This window comes from Oncorhynchus nerka, linkage group LG9b, assembly GCF_034236695.1.
Source record: "Oncorhynchus nerka isolate Pitt River linkage group LG9b, Oner_Uvic_2.0, whole genome shotgun sequence".
NCBI classification, from domain to species: domain Eukaryota; kingdom Metazoa; phylum Chordata; class Actinopteri; order Salmoniformes; family Salmonidae; genus Oncorhynchus; species Oncorhynchus nerka.
In genome coordinates this window covers 45,759,964-45,781,771 of record NC_088424.1, presented here as the reverse complement: position 1 = coordinate 45,781,771, position 21,808 = coordinate 45,759,964, and the positions used below count along the sequence as shown (strand labels likewise).

At 43.2% G+C, this 21,808-nt stretch overlaps 2 protein-coding genes across 2 annotated transcripts in view; both read right to left on the bottom strand.

The window, feature by feature from the left end:
- LOC115114040 (sodium channel protein type 2 subunit alpha-like) overlaps positions 1–3,438 on the bottom strand; it is a 51,269-nt gene extending 47,831 nt beyond the window's left edge. The window contains exons 1-4 of the mRNA XM_029641965.2: positions 3,262–3,438; positions 1,373–1,765; positions 1,052–1,193; positions 13–251 (exon numbers count right to left, since the gene is read on the bottom strand). Of these exons, the coding sequence (XP_029497825.2) occupies positions 13–251; positions 1,052–1,193; positions 1,373–1,765; positions 3,262–3,402 (915 nt within the window). The 5' untranslated portion in view covers positions 3,403–3,438. The remainder of the gene's footprint in view (positions 1–12; positions 252–1,051; positions 1,194–1,372; positions 1,766–3,261) is intronic.
- A 105-nt stretch (positions 3,439–3,543) lies between these two features.
- LOC135565724 (sodium channel protein type 3 subunit alpha-like) lies at positions 3,544–20,427 on the bottom strand. Its single transcript, XM_065013634.1, has 7 exons — positions 20,305–20,427; positions 16,805–16,896; positions 15,590–15,832; positions 14,836–14,899; positions 5,699–5,840; positions 5,109–5,306; positions 3,544–3,555 (listed from the first exon to the last, which is right to left on the bottom strand). Exons 1-7 carry the CDS (start codon positions 20,397–20,399, stop codon positions 3,544–3,546), a joined length of 846 nt encoding a protein of 281 aa, XP_064869706.1. The 5' UTR covers positions 20,400–20,427.
- Positions 20,428–21,808: the final 1,381 nt, after the last annotated feature.

Here is a 21,808-nt window from a genome sequence, read left to right as displayed (position 1 = left end):
GGAAATCATTACCAGATTGCCAACAGAGAGCACATTGTTGAACTCGTCGGTCATGGGGTAGTGTTCCAGGGCCATGAAGAGGGTGTTGAGGACGATACAGATGGTTATTGCCAGGTCTAGGAAGGGATCCATCACAATCATCTTCACATACTCCTTTACCTTCAGCCACCACGGGCACCTGTCCCAGATCAGGTACGCCTTGGCAAAAGTGTACCAGCACGGGGGACACTTCTGACGAGACTCCTCCAGCTCTGGGTGGCAGAGACCAGACACAGGGGTTAGGTTGGAATGGTTTTAGGGCTGTGTAAAATTCCACAAACTTTCCCACGGTTCCTTGGGTTTTTCAAGAAACTTGGTTGAAGGATTATCTCCTTGCTCATGCCCTCCTAATTCCGGGAAATTAAGATTTCGGAAAAACCGGAGAACTTTTGGGAACGATTGTGGAAACCCAAGCAGTTTTTAAAGGTAACACTTTTATATTTATAAATAATTTATAAAGGATTTGTAAAGGGTTTATAAACTTTTAATAAGTAGTTTATAGATATTTTATAAATCTGTCATAATTTATTAACTGCAAAGATACTACAAAGCACATTGTGTGCTTTTCTTTTAGCTCCTTGCCAAAGACTATACTGGTAATAATAACAGTTCTGGTTTTAAAATGATTGATGGGATTACCTTTTACATCCTGATTGGCTTGTTGAGAGCTTAACCAGTCCAGTCAGCTAGCCATCAGTTAGTTATGACTTAGTTATACGTTAGTTTTGAGCTAGTTGTAGATTAAACTTGTAAATGATAAATTAGATATAAGTTAGTTATACATTTATAATGATGTCCTAATGAGTTAGTTATACATTTATAATGATGTCATAATGAGATAGTTATACATTTATAATGATGTCATAATGAGTTAGTTATACATTTATAATGATGTCATAATGAGTTAGTTATACATTTATAATGATGTCATAATGAGTTACTTCGACATTTATAATGAAGTTATAATGAGTTAGTTGGGCGTTAAAAGAGCCTCTGTAAATTGACCTCTGACCTCTGAAGGTACCCTCACCATCCATGGCATCGCTGAGGAAGCTAATGGAGCTCAGACCGCGCTTCCTACGGAGGGGAGGCTCTGCAGTCTCGGGGGAGAGCTGGGCTGGCTTGGCACTGGACTCTTCTATACAGGTGGGCTCCTGGAAGAACGGGGAAAACAAAGTTTGACAAACACTGGCCAATCAAACAATCAATTAATTCAATCAATGACATTATATTTACTTTTTTTTTTATTACAAAAATATTTGTCACCACAGACTCCAATACTACAACAGGGCTCACTTGAAAAAAAAAACCTGGTTTTAAAAAGTTCACAAACTTGATCTTCTTTGACCTTCTCCATGCTGCAGGCGGGTAGGGAGGTGGGGGTGTGCAGGCCGACAGTGGTGACGCCGTTCTGGTCCAGGGAGATGTTGAGACGTCCGTTGATGTTGAGACTGGGGGTGAAGACCTGAGAGCAATGGCTCCTCACGCTGCCTGTCCTTTTGTGCTTGTGTTGCCAGTTGGGGCCGATGGTGGAGCCTGCCCTGCTCCTCCCCATGATGTCCCCGTGGACACTGTACTCGTCATCCCCGAAGTCGGCATCAGAGGTGGTACAGGGTCTGAAGGAGAAGAGACTGGCCTGGCTGCCACGGCGAGTGCTGAGAGGGTGGGACGACATTGCAGCAAGGAGAGGGTGGACGGGCATGGGAGACGTGGGAGGCAGGGGGGACTGGAGGGAGGATAAGGAGAGAGAGAGAGAGAGAGAGAGAGAGGGTGTGAGAGAGAGAGTTAGTTGTAGAAGACAAAAAATAATGAGACATTCATTATTTTTTTAATGTTAACCTTTGTTTAATAAGGCAAATCAGTGAAGAACAAATTCTTATTTACAATGACGGCCATACTGTCGGCCTAACCCGGACGACGCTGGGTCTCCCAATGACGGCCATACTGTCGGCCTACCCCGGCCTAACCCGGACGACGCCGGGTCTCCCAATGACGGCCATACTGTCGGCCTACCCCGGCCTAACCGGGACGACGCCGGGTCTCCCAATGACGGCCATACTGTCGGCCTACCCCGGCCTAACCCGGACGACGCCGGGTCTCCCAATGACGGCCATACTGTCGGCCTACCCCGGCCTAACCCGGACGACGCCGGGTCTCCCAATGACGGCCATACTGTCGGCCTACCCCGGCCTAACCGGAACGACGCCGGGTCTCCCAATGACGGCCATACTGTCGGCCTACCCCGGCCTAACCGGGACGACGCCGGGTCTCCCAATGACGGCCATACTGTCGGCCTACCCCGGCCTAACCCGGACGACGCTGGGTCTCCCAATGACGGCCATACTGTCGGCCTACCCCGGCCAAACCCGGACGACGCTGGGTCTCCCAATGACGGCCATACTGTCGGCCTACCCCGGCCTAACCCGGACGACGCTGGGTCTCCCAATGACGGCCATACTGTCGGCCTACCCCGGCCTAACCCGGACGACGCTGGGTCTCCCAATGACGGCCATACTGTCGGCCTACCCCGGCCTAACCGGGACGACGCTGGGTCTCCCAATGACGGCCATACTGTCGGCCTACCCCGGCCTAACCCGGACGACGCTGGGTCTCCCAATGACGGCCATACTGTCGGCCTACCCCGGCCAAACCCGGACGACGCTGGGTCTCCCAATGATGGCCATACTGTCGGCCTACCCCGGCCTAACCCGGACGACGCTGGGTCTCCCAATGACGGCCATACTGTCGGCCCACCCCGGACGACGCTGGGACAATTGTGCGCTGCCCTATGGGTCTCCCAATCACGGCCAGATGTGATGCAGTCTGGAATCGAACCAGGGCACTGCAGTGACACCTCTTGCACTGAGATGCAGTGTCTTAGACCGCTGCGCCACTCAGGACCCCCAAGTGGTGCAGCAGGCCTTGATAGGTGCTACACATTGGTAGTGAATAAGGTGAATTTGCCTTATAGTGATTGTTAAAAGGCTAATCGGGAACATGATGATGCTAAACAAGGTCCTAATCAACATTCAAACTTTCCAAGACCGACACGTTTCCAACTACAAATCCCTCTGAAAGTTCAGTAAGGTGTGATATGTGCTCGTCTTACCAAGCTACTTAAAAATGAATACGCTACACTGTAAGTCGCTCTGGATAAGAGCGTCTGTTAAAAAAGACCACAATGCAATGCAATGTAATGTAAAAAGAAAGTGTCTGTCGTACCACCCGCTCATCCAGTGGATCAAACTTCTCGTCTGATTCGTCCTCTGGATCCTCGGACAGCATCCTGCGAGATCTTCTACTGGCTGTCCGTTTCAAACTACTGCTCACTTTGAGTTGAAACGGGGACAGCTCTGGAGACATGACCGAGTCTGTCTCCTGCTGGATTCTTCTCTCGGCCATCTTCCCCACCAGTAGAGAAACGAGTTCAGTTTACACGGTCAAAATAATAACGGATAATATAATCACCATCAATCTGTGCTTTACCATTGACTTTAAAGGAATTTAACACATATTCTAGACAGAGGTTAATTAGTAGGAATTATTACAATATTCCTAAAATGTAATACATACTTTAATTTCCTGAATTGGCAAAAGAAAAACAAAAAGAAAAACAAAATAAGTAACAGGATGTTTTAAAATAAACTTTAAACCATAGCCATACATTATAGAGAGAATATATTACAACATACTGTACTATACTGTACTGTACTATACTATACTGTACTATACTGTACTGTACTATACTATACTGTACTATACTGTACTGTACTATACTGTACTATACTATACTATACTGTACTATACTATACTGTACTGTACTGTACTGTACTGTACTATACTGTACTGTACTGTACTATACTGTACTATACTGTACTATACTGTACATGGTTCTAATGTAAACCAGGGTTGGGGCCAATTTGAATTGAAGACAGTCAATTCAGGAAGTAAACTGAAATATGAATTCAATAATTAATTAATTCAACTGAAAGGGAAATGTATTTATTTTCAGCGAATTCAATTTGAATGAACCCCAGCCCAGATGTGGCCAAGCTACCCTCTGTTCTCTGTATAGGTGCTGTACAATGCTAATAAAGTTGCAAATCAAATTGCCCTATGTTGGGACAATACAGCTTTCTGAACTTGAATCTGGTTAGAAAATGTCTGCCTTCCGAAAACCTAAAACCCACCGTCTGAATAAAAACCCACCGTCTGAATAAAAACCTATCGTCTGAATACCAACCTATCGTCTGAATACCAACCTATCGTCTGAATACCAACCTATCGTCTGAATACAAACATATTGTCTGAATACCAACCTATCGTCTGAATACAAACCTATCGTCTGAATACCAACCTATCGTCTGAATACCAACCTATCGTCTGAATACCAACCTATCGTCTGAATAAGAACCTATCGTCTGAATACAAACCTATCGTCTGAATACAAACCTATTGTCACACCCTGACCTTAGATATCTCTGTTTTTATATATATTTTGGTTAGGTCAGCATGTGACTAGGGTGGGTACTCTAGTTTTTGTATGTTTAGGGTTTTTGTATATCATGGGGGTTTTGTATGTCTACGTTGGCCTGATGTTCCCAATCAGAGACAGCTATTTATCGTTGTCTCTGATTGGGGATCATATTTAGGTAGCCATTTTCCTCATTTGTGTGGTAGGATAATGTCTACATTTAGTTGCCTGAGTGCACAACAGTAGCTTCACGTTTCATTTGGTTGTTTGTTATTTTTGTTCAGTGAGTTTCGATTTATTAAAATTATGTGGAACTCTACTCACGCTGCGCCTTGGTCTCATCATTACGACGATCTCATCATTACGACGATTACACCTATCATCTGAATACGAACCTATCATCTGAAAACGAACCTATCGTCTGAATACGAACCTATCGTCTGAATACGAACCTACCATCTGAATACGAACCTACCATCTGAATACCAACCTATCGTCTGAATAAGAACCTATCGTCTGAATACCAACCTATCGTCAGAATACAAACCTATCGTCTGAATACAAACCTATCGTCTGAATAGTAAATCCAACCTACCCTCTGTTCTCTGCGTACATGTTCCATGGCCAGCTGGAACTCCCTCTCCTTCATCCAGGCCTCCTGGATGGTGGCCTGGTTCTGTTCCTCGTAGGCCATGGCCACCACAGCCAGGATCAGGTTGACCAGGTAGAAGGAACCCAGAAAGATGACCAGCACAAAGAAGACCATGTAGGTTTTCCCTGCTGAACGCAGAGTCTGAGGAGGGACAGAGATACAGCAGGTTAACACACACACACGCAAACACACACACACACACACACACGCAAACACACACACACACACACGCAAACACACACACACACACACACACACACACACACGCACGCAAACACACACACACACACACACACACACGCACGCAAACACACACACACACGCAAACACACACACACACACGCAAACACACACGCAAACACACACACACACACACACACACACACACACACACGCAAACACACACACACACACACACACACACACACACACACACACACACACACACACACACACACACACACACACACACACACACACACAGGAAGCGCCCGGCTCATAAGAGTGTATACAGAGTATTGTAAGTTGTGTACCTGATGATAGAGGTTCTCCCAGTAGTCCTGGGTCATCAGCCGGAAGAGCGCCAGGAAAGCCCAGCCAAAGCTGTCGAAGCTGGTATAACCATAGTTAGGGTTCCTTCCTATTCTCAGACAGTCAAATCCCTCAGGACACTTCCTGCAACACACAGCATCATGCTAGGGTTAAACACATGACACAGCAGTATTCTAGGGTTAAACACATGACACAGCAGTATTCTAGGATTAAACACATGACACTGCAGTATTCTAGGGTTAAACACAAGACACAGCAGTATTCTAGGGTTAACACATGACACAGCAGTATTCTAGGGTTAAACACATGACACAGCAGTATTCTAGGGTTAACACATGACACAGCAGTATTCTAGGGTTAAACACATGACACAGCAGTATTCTAGGGTTAACACATGACACAGCAGTATTCTAGGGTTAAACACATGACACAGCAGTATTCTAGGGTTAAACACATGACACAGCAGTATTCTAGGGTTAACACATGACACAGCAGTATTCTAGGGTTAACACATGACACAGCAGTATTCTAGGGTTAACACATGACACAGCAGTATTCTAGGGTTAACACATGACACAGCAGTATTCTAGGGTTAACACATGACACAGCAGTATTCTAGGGTTAAACACATGACACAGCAGTATTCTAGGGTTAACACATGACACAGCAGTATTCTAGGGTTAAACACATGACACAGCAGTATTCTAGGGTTAAACACATGACACAGCAGTATTCTAGGGTTAACACATGACACAGCAGTATTCTAGGGTTAACACATGACAGCAGTATTCTACCCAGTGGGGGTAGGGGGGGCGTAGTTTTCATTTCTTTCAGATACAGTACCTCCTATGTGTGCATGTACTACAATTACATTACATTATTCGTATTATTCGACCTTTTAATGTGGCAATAACATAACCAATTATTATGTTTTCATCTGGTTGTCAAACAATCACTTCAGTAGGATCCTGTAAACCTGGCTGCCAGCACACATACGTGATATGTGCTATGTTTCATACGTGTGATATTTTACATACGTGTGATATGTTTCATGATATGTTTCATATGTGTGATATGTTACATACGTGTGATATGTTTCATACGTGTGATATGTTTCATGGTGTGATATGTTACATACTTGTGATATGTTACATACGTGTGATATGTTTCATGGTGTGATATGTTACATACGTGTGATATGCTTCATACGTGTGATATGTTTCATACGTGTGATATGTTACATACGTGTGATATGTTACATACGTGTGATATGTTTCATGGTGTGATATGTTTCATGGTGTGTTATGTTACATACGTGTGATATGTTACATACGTGTGATATGTTTCATGGTGTGATATGTTTCATGGTGTGATATGTTACATACGTGTGATATGTTTCATGGTGTGATATGTTTCATGGTGTGATATGTTACATACGTGTGATATGTTTCATGGTGTGATATGTTACATACGTGTGATATGTTTCATACGTGTGATATGTTTCATGGTGTGATATGTTACATACGTGTGATATGCTTCATACATGTGATATGTTTCATACGTGTGATATGTTTCATACGTGTGATATGTTACATACGTGTGATATGTTTCATGGTGTGATATGTTACATACGTGTGATATGTTACATACGTGTGATATGTTTCATGGTGTGATATGTTACATACTTGTGATATGTTACACACGTGTGATATGTTTCATGGTGTGATATGTTACATACTTGTGATATGTTACATACGTGTGATATGTTACATGGTGTGATATGTTACATACTTGTGATATGTTACATACGTGTGATATGTTTCATGGTGTGATATGTTACATACTTGTGATATGTTACATACGTGTGATATGTTTCATACGTGTGATATGTTTCATGGTGTGATATGTTACATACTTGTGATATGTTACATACGTGTGATATGTTACATACGTGTGATATGTTTCATGGTGTGATATGTTACATACTTGTGATATGTTACATACGTGTGATATGTTTCATGGTGTGATATGTTACATACTTGTGATATGTTACATACGTGTGATATGTTACATGGTGTGATATGTTACATACTTGTGATATGTTACATACGTGTGATATGTTTCATGGTGTGATATGTTACATACTTGTGATATGTTACATACGTGTGATATGTTTCATACGTGTGATATGTTTCATGGTGTGATATGTTACATACTTGTGATATGTTACATACGTGTGATATGTTACATACTTGTGATATGTTACATACTTGTGATATGTTTCATGGTGTGATATGTTACATACTTGTGATATGTTACATACTTGTGATATGTTTCATACGTGTGATATGTTTCATGGTGTGATATGTTTCATACGTGTGATATGTTTCATGGTGTGATATGTTACATACTTGTGATATGTTTCATACGTGTGATATGTTACATACTTGTGATATGTTTCATACGTGTGATATGTTACATACGTGTGATATGTTACATACGTGTGATATGTTACATACTTGTGATATGTTACATACGTGTGATATGTTACATACGTGTGATATGTTTCATGGTGTGATATGTTACATACTTGTGATATGTTACATACGTGTGATATGTTACATACGTGTGATATGTTACATACGGGTGATATGCAGTAATTACAAATAGTAGTGTAATAGTGGGTTTTCTTGTTTTCTTTGAGTGTAATTATTGTGATAGGCTCATGTTCAACCGGTACGGCGTACCCCTACCATTTATTTCGCTGAGGGGGACGCCGTACCGGCCAGTGGCAGCTTACTTTCATCGTTGATTTTACAACCCAAAACAGAGTAAAGGTGGTAATGGACAGCTAAGAGCTAACACTGATGACGGTTAAACCAAGTCTGTACAGTAAACAAATAAACGTGTTAATTTAGAGTTGAATTCAACACTGTTTCAGATAACATTTGGTCCCAGTCTGCATAGTGTTAAAGTTACTCTACAGGTAGTGTCACATTTTCAGAGTTAATTAGTGGAGACAGTGGTGGAGAAGGTGGAACATTTTATGTTCCTCGGCATACACATCATGGACAAACTGAAATGGTCCACCCACACAGCCTCAGGAGGCTGAAAAAAATTGGCTTGTCACCAAAAACACTCAGAAACTTTTACAGATGCACAATCGAGAGCATCCTGTCGGGCTGTATCACCACCTGGTACGGCAACTGCTCCGCCCACAACCGTAAGGCTCTCCAGAGGGTAGTGAGGTCTGCACAACATATCACCGGGGGCAAACTACCTGCCCTCCAGGACACCTACACCACCCGATGTCACAGGAAGGCCAAAAAGATCATCGAGGACAACCACCCGAGCCATTGCCTGTTCACCCCGCTATAATTCAGAAGGCGAGGACAGTACAGGTGCATCAAAGCTGGGACCGAGAGACTGAAAAACAGGTTATACCTCAAGGCCATCAGACTGTTAAACAGCCATCACTAACATTGAGTGGCTGCTGCCAACATACTGACTCAAATCCAGCCACTTTAATAATTACAACTTGGATGTAATAAATGTATCACTAGTCACTTTAAACAATGCCACTTTATATAATGTTTATATACCCTACATTACTCATCTCATATGTGTATACTGTACTCTATACCATCTACTGCATCTTGCCTATGCCTTTTGGCCATCGCTCATCCATATATTTATATGTACATATTCTTATTCATTCCATTGTTGATGTGAAATTGTTAGGTTACTTGTTAGATATTACTGGACGGTCGGAACTAGAAGCACAAGCATTTCGCTACACTCGCATTAACATCTGCTAAACATGTGTATGTGACCAATACAATTTGATTTGATTTGACTCAAAATGGTTTTAAAATTCACACAAACATTTTTCAGTTGAATTTGAGTTTGAGTTGAATTTACACTGCAATGACTGCAAAATGTAACACTGATTTAATTCCGACACTAGAGCTCATTGACTCCGCATAAGGTTGAAAATAGAGAGTGAAATGGGGGAGCGAGAGAAAGAGAGATAGATTGAGAGAGAAAGAGCTGAGAGAGTAGAACTGTAGAAAATTCATTTGAAATGTAGATTTTGTTGTCTCCGCCGTCAAGATAGGGGGCCACAAAAAAAAAAGGCTAGAGCCGACCCTGGGCACATTAAATGTAATCATGAAGCGAGAGAGAGAGCGAGAGAGAGAGAGAGAGAGAGAGAGAGAGAGAGAGAAAGAGAGAAAGAGAGAGAGAGAGAAAGAGAGAAAGATAGAGAGAGAGAGAGAGAGATAGAAAGAGAGAGATAGAAAGAGAGAGAGATAGAAAGAGAGAGAGAGAGAGGAGAGGAGAGGAGAGGAGAGGAGAGGAGAGGAGAGAGAGAGAGAGAGAGAGAGAGAGAGAGAGAGAGAGAGAGAGAGAGAGAGACAGAGAGGGGGACAGAGAGGTTCCTGTAACACCTCACCTGGTGTACACAGCTGCTTCCTGGAGTTATTCACCCATGATTTATTCCAGAAAAATCACAGGTGCAAAATGTAGCACAGGGGGCAAGTTACACTGATATAACACTATATACGGTTGAGCGGCCTTATGGTGTTCTGTCCTGGTCCAATGTACTGAAAGAGTTGTTTCATTACCCAAGCAGGTCCTAACATATTCAGGATGTATAAACTATGGAGGAGGAGTCAGATGTAATCTCACAACCTTGTTATTGATCAATGTGACCTTACTAACACCATGCCCAAACCGGATAGATTCGTGCGCCATCGTGCGCAAATTGATTTCGTCCCCCCACACCAAACACGATCACGACACGCAGGATGAAATATCTTAACAAACTCTGAACTAATTATATTAATTTGGGGACAGGTCGAAAAGCATTAAACATGTAGTGCAATTTAGTTAGCTAGCTTGCAGTTGCTAGCTAATTTGTCCTATTTAGCTAGCTTGCTGTTGCTAGCTAATTTGTCCTATTTAGCTAGCTTGCTGTTGCTAGCTAATTTGTCCTATTTAGCTAGCTTGCTGTTGCTAGCTAACTTGTCCTGGAATATAATCATTGGGTTGTTATTTTACCTGAAATGCACAAGGTCCTATACTCCACCAATTAATCCACACATAAAACAGTCCACCGAATTATTTCTAGTCATCTCTCCTCCTTCCAGGCTTTTCTTCTTTGGACTATATAGCCTCCACATTGACTCTGTACCGTAACACCCTGTATATAGTCTCCACATTGACTCTGTACCAGTACCCCCTGTATATAGTCTCCACATTGACTCTGTACCGGTACCCCCTGTATATTGTCTCCACATTGACTCTGTACCGGTACCCCCTGTATATAGCCTCCACATTGACTCTGTACCAGTACCCCCTGTATATAGCCTCCACATTGACTCTGTACCGGTACCCCCTGTATATAGCCTCCACATTGACTCTGTACCAGTACCCCCTGTATATAGCCTCCACATTGACTCTGTACCAGTACCCCCTGTATATAGCCTCCACATTGACTCTGTACCGGTACCCCCTGTATACATATATACTATATAGAGCCTCGCTACTGTTATTTTCACATTTTACTTTTTTAAACCTTTTTTTCATTACTTATCTATTGTTCACCTAATACCTATTTTTTACTTAAAAATTGCACTGTTGGTTAGGGCTTGTAAGTAAGCATTTCAATGTAAGGTCTACACCTGTTGTATTCAGCATTTCAATGTAAGGTCTACACCTGTATTCTGCGTACATGACAAATACACTTTGATTTGAATACATGTTAATCAATCAAATCAAATCAACATGTATGTACATGTATTACGCGACACGTCTGGTTGCGTGTGGGGATAAAAGTGTCGTTTCGTCTTTCTCCCCCTCCCCACTCTTTCTCTCCCCCTCCCCACTCTTTCTCTCCCCCTCCCCACTCTTTCTCTCCCCCTCCCCACTCTCTCTCTCCCCCTCCCCACTCTCCCCCTCCCCACTCTCTCTCTCCCCCTCCCCACTCTTTCTCTCCCCCTCCCCACTCTTTCCTCTCCCCCCTCCCCACTCCCCTCCCCCCTCCCCACTCTCTCTCTCCCCCTCCCCACTCTTTCTCTCCCCCTCCCCACTCTCCCCCCTCCCCACTCTCTCTCTCCCCCTCCCCACTCTTTCAATTCAATTCAAAGCAGTATGTTTAGAGTCTCAGTGTGGGGGTAAAGCAGTATGTTTAGAGTCTCAGCTTGGGAGTATAACAGTATGTTTAGAGTCTCAGCGTGGGGATAAAGCAGTATGTTTAGAGTCTCAGCGTGGGGATAAAGCAGTATGTTTAGAGTCTCAGCGTGGGGATAAAGCAGTATGTTTAGAGTCTCAGCGTGGGGGTAAAGCAGTATGTTTAGAGTCTCAGCGTGGGGGTAAAGCAGTATGTTTAGAGTCTTAGCGTGGGGGTAAAGCAGTATGTTTAGAGTCTTAGCGTGGGGATAAAGCAGTATGTTTAGAGTCTCAGCGTGGGGGTAAAGCAGTATGTTTAGAGTCTTAGCGTGGGGGTAAAGCAGTATGTTTAGAGTCTTAGCTTGGGGGTAAAGAAGTATGTTTAGAGTCTCAGCGTGGGGGTAAAGAAAACAACCAGATGTAGCTAAACATACATCTACCTGTCTGTTTCGAAACAGCAGAAATCATAAAATCCATTGGTCACTCCATTGGAGTCCATTGGTCACTCTTACAGAGGTAGCTAAAAGTAGCTAAACATAGTCAAAAATCCAAATTATAGAGACAAAATGTGTGTGTGTGTGTGTGTGTGTGTGTGTGTGTGTGTGTGTGTGTGTGTGTGTGTGTGTGTGTGTGTGTGTGTGTGTGTGTGTGTCATCATAATGTATTTGAATCTTTAATTTGGAAACCTAGTCAGGGATTACTTGTTGGAATACACTCAAAAGATTAAACTTCCTCTATGTTTTATGTCCTCACTGCTTTTGACCTACTTACAGTAATGTGTCGCCTACATGGATAACCTCACTAAAGGTTCAGCTCAAATGTAACAAAAGTCTCCAAAACAGTTATTTCTTCATGATTCTCTTCCGAGGGTAGACCATTGTCACTTCCCAGACAAGGCATCTTCAATGAACATGTACTGTATCCGCCCGTCTGATAAAAAGAACAAAGAAACTGAAAAAATGTGGTTTCTGACCTCTCTCTCTCTCTCTCCTCTCCTCTCTCTCTCTCTCCTCTCCCCTCTCTCTCTCCTCTCCTCTCCTCTCCTCTCTCTCTCTGTCTCTATCTCACCCCCCCCAAACTCAAAATAATTGTGAGAGATTAGATCTGCGTTTTGAGTTTCTGCAAACAGCATAGCACTGGCCTCTGTCTCTCTGTGTGTGAGCATCAACAAGGACTCTCTCGTAAAATATATTTTTCCTCAATAAAACAACCCAGAATGAATAAAGGTTAAGTACAATTCAAGTTTCCAACCAGGTCAATCTTGTTCATCTCATTGTCAATCACACATATATGAATTTTCCGGAAAATCCAACCTTCAAAATGTGCTCATTGCCAACAAAGGTCTATCTGAACGAAAAACTTAGACAAAGTCAAATATAATATAACACATCCGTTCCTTAAATATGGAATATTGGATAGCCAAATATAACTCTAAATTCTATTTTCTGTCGTCTTCTCAGAAGCGATTAACAAAAACACCTAATGGATAAGCTATTTGTTGAAAAACCCTGGGATTTCAGATTTACCCAGATGGGTATTTAGTTCAATATAACCCCTGGAACAGCCATGTCATGGCCAGAGTCATCCCTCCCTCCCTCCCTCCTTCCCTCCCTCTCTCCCTCCCTCCCTCCCTCTCTCCCTCTCTCCCTCTCTCCCTCCCTCCCTCCCTCCCTCTCTCCCTTTCTCCCTCCCTCCCTCTCTCCCTACCTCTCGTTGTGATATGTTTCAAAATGCTTTGGATTTAAGGGATTAAAGATAGCGTGGGCTGAGTAGCCATATTTGTTAGGTTTCAAACTACAGACTTTGATTGGGAACAGAACAGGACCCATCTAACCTGACAGAACAGGACCCATCTAACCTGACAGAACAGGAACCATTTAACCTGACAGAACAGGGACCATCTAACCTGACAGAACAGGACCCATCTAACCTGACAGAACAGGACCCATCTAACCTGACAGAACAGGAACCATCTAACCTGACAGAACAGGACCCATCTAACCTGACAGAACAGGGACCATCTAACCTGACAGAACAGGAACCATCTAACCTGACAGAACAGGGACCATCTAACCTGACAGAACAGGACCCATCTAACCTGACAGAACAGGCCCCATCTAACCTGGCAGAACAGGGCCCATCTAACCTGACAGAACAGGACCCATCTAACCTGACAGAACAGGACCCATCTAACCTGACAGAACAGGACCCATACAACCTGACAGAACAGGACCCATCTAACCTGACAGAACAATAAACATCTAACCTGACAGAACAGGGACCATCTAACCTGACAGAACAGGAACCATCTAACCTGGCAGAACAGGGCCCATCTAACCTGACAGAACAGGACCCATCTAACCTGACAGAACAGGACCCATCTAACTTGACAGAACAATAACCATCTAACCTGACAGAACAGGGACCATCTAACCTGACAGAACAGGCCCCATCTAACCTGACAGAACAATAACCATCTAACCTGACAGAACAGGAACCATACAACCTGACAGAACAGGACCCATCTAACCTGACAGAACAATAACCATCTAACCTGACAGAACAGGACCCATCTAACCTGACAGAACAGGACCCATACAACCTGACAGAACAGGACCCATCTAACCTGGCAGAACAGGACCCATCTAACCTGACAGAACAGGACCCATCTAACCTGACAGAACAGGACCCATCTAACTTGACAGAACAATAACCATCTAACCTGACAGAACAGGAACCATACAACCTGACAGAACAGGACCCATCTAACCTGACAGAACAATAACCATCTAACCTGACAGAACAGGACCCATCTAACCTGACAGAACAGGACCCATACAACCTGACAGAACAGGACCCATCTAACCTGACAGAACAGGACCCATCTAACCTGACAGAACCTGACAGAACAAAAATGATGCAATAGCCAGTACAGCAGCTGACTTACCCTGCATCTTGTCCATATCCACAAATTAAGGCATCCTTTGCTCCTTCAACTTTGTAGAAATTATCTGAAAAGCAGATTAGGAACATGATTTATACACAATACATACAACTAAGGTAATAAAAACAATACATTCTTGAGGCCTGCTTTAAATGGTCCAACCGATTGAGAGTTCCTGAGCTGGTCGTTCCAGCGGCCAGTAACCTAACCGTAATTTTATTTTTATTTAACCCTTATTTAACTAAGCAAGTCAGTTAAGAAAAAAAAAACTTATTTACAGTGGGCTCACTGCCTTGTTCAGGGGAAGAATTACAGATGTTTACCATGTCAGCACGGGGATTTTGAACTAGCAACCTTTTGAGTTACTGGCCCAACGCTCCAACCACTAGGCTATCTGCCGCCCCAGTAATACACACTACAGCTTTGACCCATCATCACTGTGCACCCGCCCGCCTACCTTATACATGCCATTTAGCAGACGATTTTATCTAAAGCAACTTTCAGTCTAAGAGTGTTGGGTTAAATGCAGAAGACATATGACTCCGGGAATTGAACCCACAATTCTGGCTTTGCAAGCACCATCCTCTACCAACTGACCAATTACAGTACTGAGTGTAATTTTATATTGCAGCATACCAATTCATATTTAGTGTGTCATATCCCTTGCACTCGTATTGGCCTTAACAAAGGCTTCCAAACTGGCCGTGCCTACAGCGCAGAACAGACCGAAAGGTCATGACCCCCCCACAACCAAAACCTTCATTGGTGACAAAGTCGTTCATGGAGCTCCAGGTCCTGTTGTTGCAGGTGAAGGTGTCGTTGACGTTGTATGACGAGTTGACGCAGTGTGCCGCGCTACGGACGCACTTCTGCCGCAGGATGCCCATGAAGAGCTGCAGGCCGATGAGGGCGAACACGCTCAGGCAGAACACAGTCAGGACCATCACGTCCGCAAGCTTCTTCACTGACTGGATCAGAGCACCAACGATGGTCTTCAGGCCTGAGGGAGACACACAATAGATTATACAATGTCCCCAATAGACTTGACAGTTAAACAGTGTCCCTACCCTGGTCTTCAGGCCTGAGGGAGACACACAATAGATTATACAATGTCCCCAATAGACTTGACAGTTAAACAGTGTCTTAGATTTCCAGTAGACAAGAGATGAGTTAGAGATTGTCCTGTGATTGTCTTTGACCTACAGGTTATATTTATCAGCTTTACAATGTCCTGCAAGGCTTCACACCTATCAAGCTAGCATTACAGTACAATGTCCTGCAAGGCTTCACACCTATCAGCTAGCCTTACAGTACAATGTCCTGCAAGGCTTCACACCTATCAGCTAGCCTTACAGTACAATGTCCTGCAAGGCTTCACACCTATCAGCTAGCATTACAGTACAATGTCCTGCAAGGCTTCACACCTATCAGCTAGCCTTACAGTACAATGTCCTGCAAGGCTTCACACCTATCAGCTAGCCTTACAGTACAATGTCCTGCAAGGCTTCACACCTATCAGCTAGCCTTACAGTACAATGTCCTGCAAGGCTTCACACCTATCAGCTAGCCTTACAGTACAATGTCCTGCAAGGCTTCACACCTATCAGCTAGCCTTACAGTACAATGTCCTGCAAGGCTTCACACCTATCAGCTAGCCTTACAGTACAATGTCCTGCAAGGCTTCACACCTATCAAGCTAGCCTTACAGTACAATGTCCTGCAAGGCTTCACACCTATCAGCTAGCCTTACAGTACAATGTCCTGCAAGGCTTCACACCTATCAGCTAGCCTTACAGTACAATGTCCTGCAAGGCTTCACACCTATCAGCTAGCATTACAGTACAATGTCCTGCAAGGCTTCACACCTATCAGCTAGCCTTACAGTACAATGTCCTGCAAGGCTTCACACCTATAAGCTAGCATTTACAGTAAAATGTCCACAGACAGAACAGAAGAAAATAGTTTCTCTCACCTGGAATGACAGAGATGGTTTTCAGCGCTCGGAGGACCCTGAATGTTCTCAACGCAGACACATTTCCCAGATCCACAAACTCCGTGAGATATCTGCAACATGATGAAAGACATGAGGACAATGCTGTCCCATAAATGCAGCACCGGCTGGCTAATCAGACTGATTCAGAGTGGACAGAACGGGGGTTTTAAAGACAGAAGAGAACTGGACATGTGCAGCACTAAGGGTATAAATCAATCTATAAAGAGAGAGAATTTTAACAGGGCATTGCCCTTCAATGATCGCTGTGACTTGATCAAGAAACTCATCTCTACTCAGTTGGCTTGTAGGTGGTCAACTACAGTACAACAAACAAACAAAAAAAACACTTCAGGAGTCCTAGGATAAGAAATGTTTTGGGTATTATCAAGTCCCTTAGTCGAACACCTGATTCCCTTCTTGTTGATGGTGATGATGATAGTGATGGTAGTGATGATGATGGTAGTGATGATGATGATGGTATTGATGATGATGGTAGTGATGATGGTGATGGTATTGATGATGATGGTAGTGATGATGATAGTGATGGTAGTGATGATGATGGTGATGGTATTGATGATGATGGTAGTGATGATGATAGTGATGGTAGTGATGATGATGGTAGTGATGATGGTGATGGTATTGATGATGATGGTAGTGATGATGATAGTGATGGTAGTGATGATGATGGTAGTGATGATGGTGATGGTATTGATGATGATGGTAGTGATGATGATAGTGATGGTAGTGATGATGATGATGGTAGTGATGATGATAGTGATGATGATGGTAGTGATGATGGTGATGATGGTAGTGATGATGATAGTGATGATGATGATAGTGATGATGATGGTAGTGATGATGATAGTGATGATGATGGTAGTGATGATGGTGATGATGGTAGTGATGATGATAGTGATGATGATGGTAGTGATGATGGTGATGATGGTAGTGATGATGATGGTGATGATGATGGTAGTGATGATGGTGATGATGATAGTGATGGTAGTGATGATGATGGTAGTGATGATGGTGATGGTAATGACGGTAGTGATGATGATAGTGATGGTAGTGATGATGGTGATGATGATGGTGATGGTAGTGATGATGATGGTAGTGATGATGATGGTGATGGTAGTGATGATGATGGTAGTGATGATGATAGTGATGATGATAGTGATGATGATGGTAGTGATGATGGTGATGGTAATGACGGTAGTGATGATGATAGTGATGGTAGTGATGATGGTGATGGTAGTGATGATGATGGTAGTGATGATGGTGATGGTAATGATGGTAGTGATGATCGTATTGGTGATGATGGTGATGATGGTGATGATGGTGATGATGATGGTAGTGATGCTGATGGTGATGATGATGGTAGTGATGATGATAGTGATGATGTTGATGGTGATGATGGTAGTGATGATGATAGTGATGTTAGTGATGATGATGGTTGTGATGATGGTGATGATGGTGAAGGTAGTGATGATGGTGATGGTGATGATGGTTGTGATGATGGTGATGGTATTGATGATGGTGATGATGATGATAGTGATGATGGTGATGATGATGGTTGTGAGGATGGTGATGTGATGATGATGGTTGTGATGATGGTGATGGTGGTGTTGATGATGGTGGTGCTGGTGATGATGATGGTTGTGATGATGGTGATGGTATTGATGATGGTTATGATGATGGTTGTGATGATGGTATTGATGGTGGTGATGATGATGGTAGTGATGATGGTAGTGATGATGGTTGTGATGATGGTGGTGATGATGGTTGTGATGATGGTGATGGTATTGATGATGGTGATGATGATGGTAGTGATGATGGTGATGATGATGGTGATGATGATGGTAGTGATGATGGTGATGATGATGGTAGTGATGATGGTGATGGTTGTGATGATGGTGATGATGACGGTAGTGATGATGGTGATGATGATGGTTGTGATGATGGTGATGGTATTGATGATGGTGATGGTGATGGTATTGATGATGGTGAGGAACAGGTGCATCACTGTAACTGAGCATCATTTAGAGAGCTGAGGCTTAGTGAACATGGCCCTAGCTGTGTCCTCTCTCTCTGTCTCTCTCCTATATATAGCCTAAAGCCCTAAACGGTTGAGCGGCCTTATGGTGTTCTGTCCTGGTCCAGTGTACTGAAAGAGTTGTTTCATTACCCAAGCAGGTCCTAACATATTCAGGATGTATAAACTATGGAGGAGGAGTCAGATGTAATCTCACAACCTTGTTATTGTCATAATAAATGCGACCTTATGTGTGTATCATGTGATGGGATGTGATATTGCGTGTGGGGATAAAGGTGCTTAAAACTCCTATAGTAATGGTCCCTAGGCACTGTTGCCGTTAGAGACTCTCTCTGGATCTCTCAGCTCTCCAGAGTCCTGTTTCCTCCACAGCTGTATCCTCTACAGCTGTATCCTCTACAGCTGTATCCTCTATAGCTGTATCATCTCTAGCTGTATCCTCTACAGCTGTATCCTCTACAGCTGTATCCTCTATAGCTGTATCCTCTCTAGCTGTATCCTCTACAGCTGTATCCTCTACAGCTGTATCCTCTATCTCTACAGCTGTATCCTCTCTAGCTGTCTCCTCTCTAGCTGTATCCTCTATAGCTGTATCCTCTCTAGCTGTATCCTCTACAGCTGTATCCTCTATAGCTGTATCCTCTCTAGCTGTATCATCTACAGCTGTATCCTCTATAGCTGTATCCTCTATCTCTATAGCTATATCCTCTCTAGCTGTATCCTCTCTAGCTGTATCCTCTCTAGCTGTATCCTCTATAGCTGTATCCTCTCTAGCTGTATCCTCTCTAGCTGTATCCTCTATAGCTGTATCCTCTCTAGCTGTATCCTCTATAGCGGTTTCCTCTCTAGCTGTATCCTCTCTAGCTGTATCCTCTATAGCTATATCCTCTATAGCTATATCCTCTCTAGCTGTCTCCTCTCTAGCTGTATCCTCTCTAGCTGTATCCTCTCTAGCTGTATCCTCTATAGCTATATCCTCTCTAGCTGTATCCTCTCTAGCTGTATCCTCTATAGCTGTATCCTCTCTAGCTGTATCCTCTCTAGCTGTATCCTCTATAGCTGTATCCTCTCTAGCTGTATCATCTATAGCTGTATCCTCTATAGCTGTATCACCACGGACGGGTTACTAGACCATCCTCCCTCCATTATCCTCTCTGACATTGTTTAGTTCGCTCTCAGAAGTCCATTCACAATGCAACCCTTTAAGTACCCGGTAAGTCCCAAAGTCAAGTGATGTTTTCATTTTAAATAATGAATATTAAATCCACATGTCATCCACCTAAATGACATCTATGTCTCTCTCTCTCTCTCTCTCTCTCTCTTTGGGATGTATCAAAAGCCCCTGGATGGCAAATACCTAGCAATTGAACAGGACGTGGCTAGGGGTGAAGGAGTAGAAATACCAGACTAAAGGAGTGGTACTCACGCCATAGAGATTACACTAAAATCTAGCCAGTTCCATGGGTCTCTCAGGAAGGTGAACGGCCCGACACAGAATCCTCTCGCAAATATCTTTATCATGGACTCAAAGGTGTAGATACCGGTGAACGTGTACCTGGAAAATACAATTTAGTGGATTCAAAACGACACAGTATTAGGCAATAGCACTGGATGGAATGAAGAGAGATCGTTCGTTAAGGTATAAAATAAGTGTTTCAACTCATTTAGCATGCTCTCAATCAACCCGTTGAAAGTCAATGTAAATGCCAAAAAAGCCGAATGTAAAAATATGGTGTATACAAGCAAGGTATTGTTAGCTAGCAAGGGTGAGTGTGTGTCATGTCATGCATTCCCAGAATACTTTGTGTCAGAGGCTAGTTTTACCTCAGGTATAAACATTCAGTAACGGCATTGGAAGTTTAGCATTCATCACATTCCAATTGTAAAAGATATTTAATAAGCCAAAACCTGATTGAAAAGTGTTGGTGGCGAAGTGTGGGGCATTATACACCAACGCCAAGAATTCATTCTCATGTGACATTCCAAGTGCAGTGAGTGAGCCGACCGTATCACATGCTTGATGTAGGATACTTACATTTGAAATACAGTAACTCGCCGATCAGGATTCACACACTGTTACTGTTACTGTAGCAACACACCGTGGCAACGCTCAATATTGGGACAAAAATAAAATAAAATAGGGGGGGGGGGGGACAGAGGAAGTTCCTATCACAGGGGAAACAGTGTATTCACCATCAAAGGAAGTGTACTAAGGAGGGAGGAAGTGTAGACGTATTACTCACTCCAGGTACTTGGTCCAAGGGGCAGGGTCCGACATGGCCATGAAGCAACAGTTGGTCAGAATAGTACACATAATGAACAAGCTGAATAATGTGAAGAAAGGGTTAAAGTAAATGCACATATGTTTGTCAAATGTATCACATACTGTACTTACCACACCTTCGCTCTAAATTAAGTTACTTTTTTTTGCGTGAAAATGTTTCTATTAGTGATGTAATTCTGGGAACTAGACATCCTTTCAATGGAAAATAATCCTTTGAAATATGACCATGAGGGTAAATAAACTGACTAAGTTTGTCCTTGTTAGCAAGGTCCTCCTCACGACTACCCTGTTCATTTTATATACAGTAAATGTTTGCATGATAGCTTGTTCCGGCTCCCATGACCAGTTGGGTTGTCGTTAAGGTAGTTCATACATTATAGCTCACCCTTAGCTTTCAGGTCATAGCTTGAGACTGGGGATGTGTTTTTCTCCACGTCTCTAATACTGGGCGTACACTACACGACTTTCCCAAAAAAAATCCTAAAATCTGAGCTGAGCCTCTCACATTAAAACAATTGTCTTTCCTGTAGTTGTTTTGTGTTGCCAGTAAATTATGTGACATCAGAATGGTGTCACATCACATCAGAATGGTGTCACATCACATCAGAATGGTGTCACATCACATAGGAATGGTGTCACATCACAT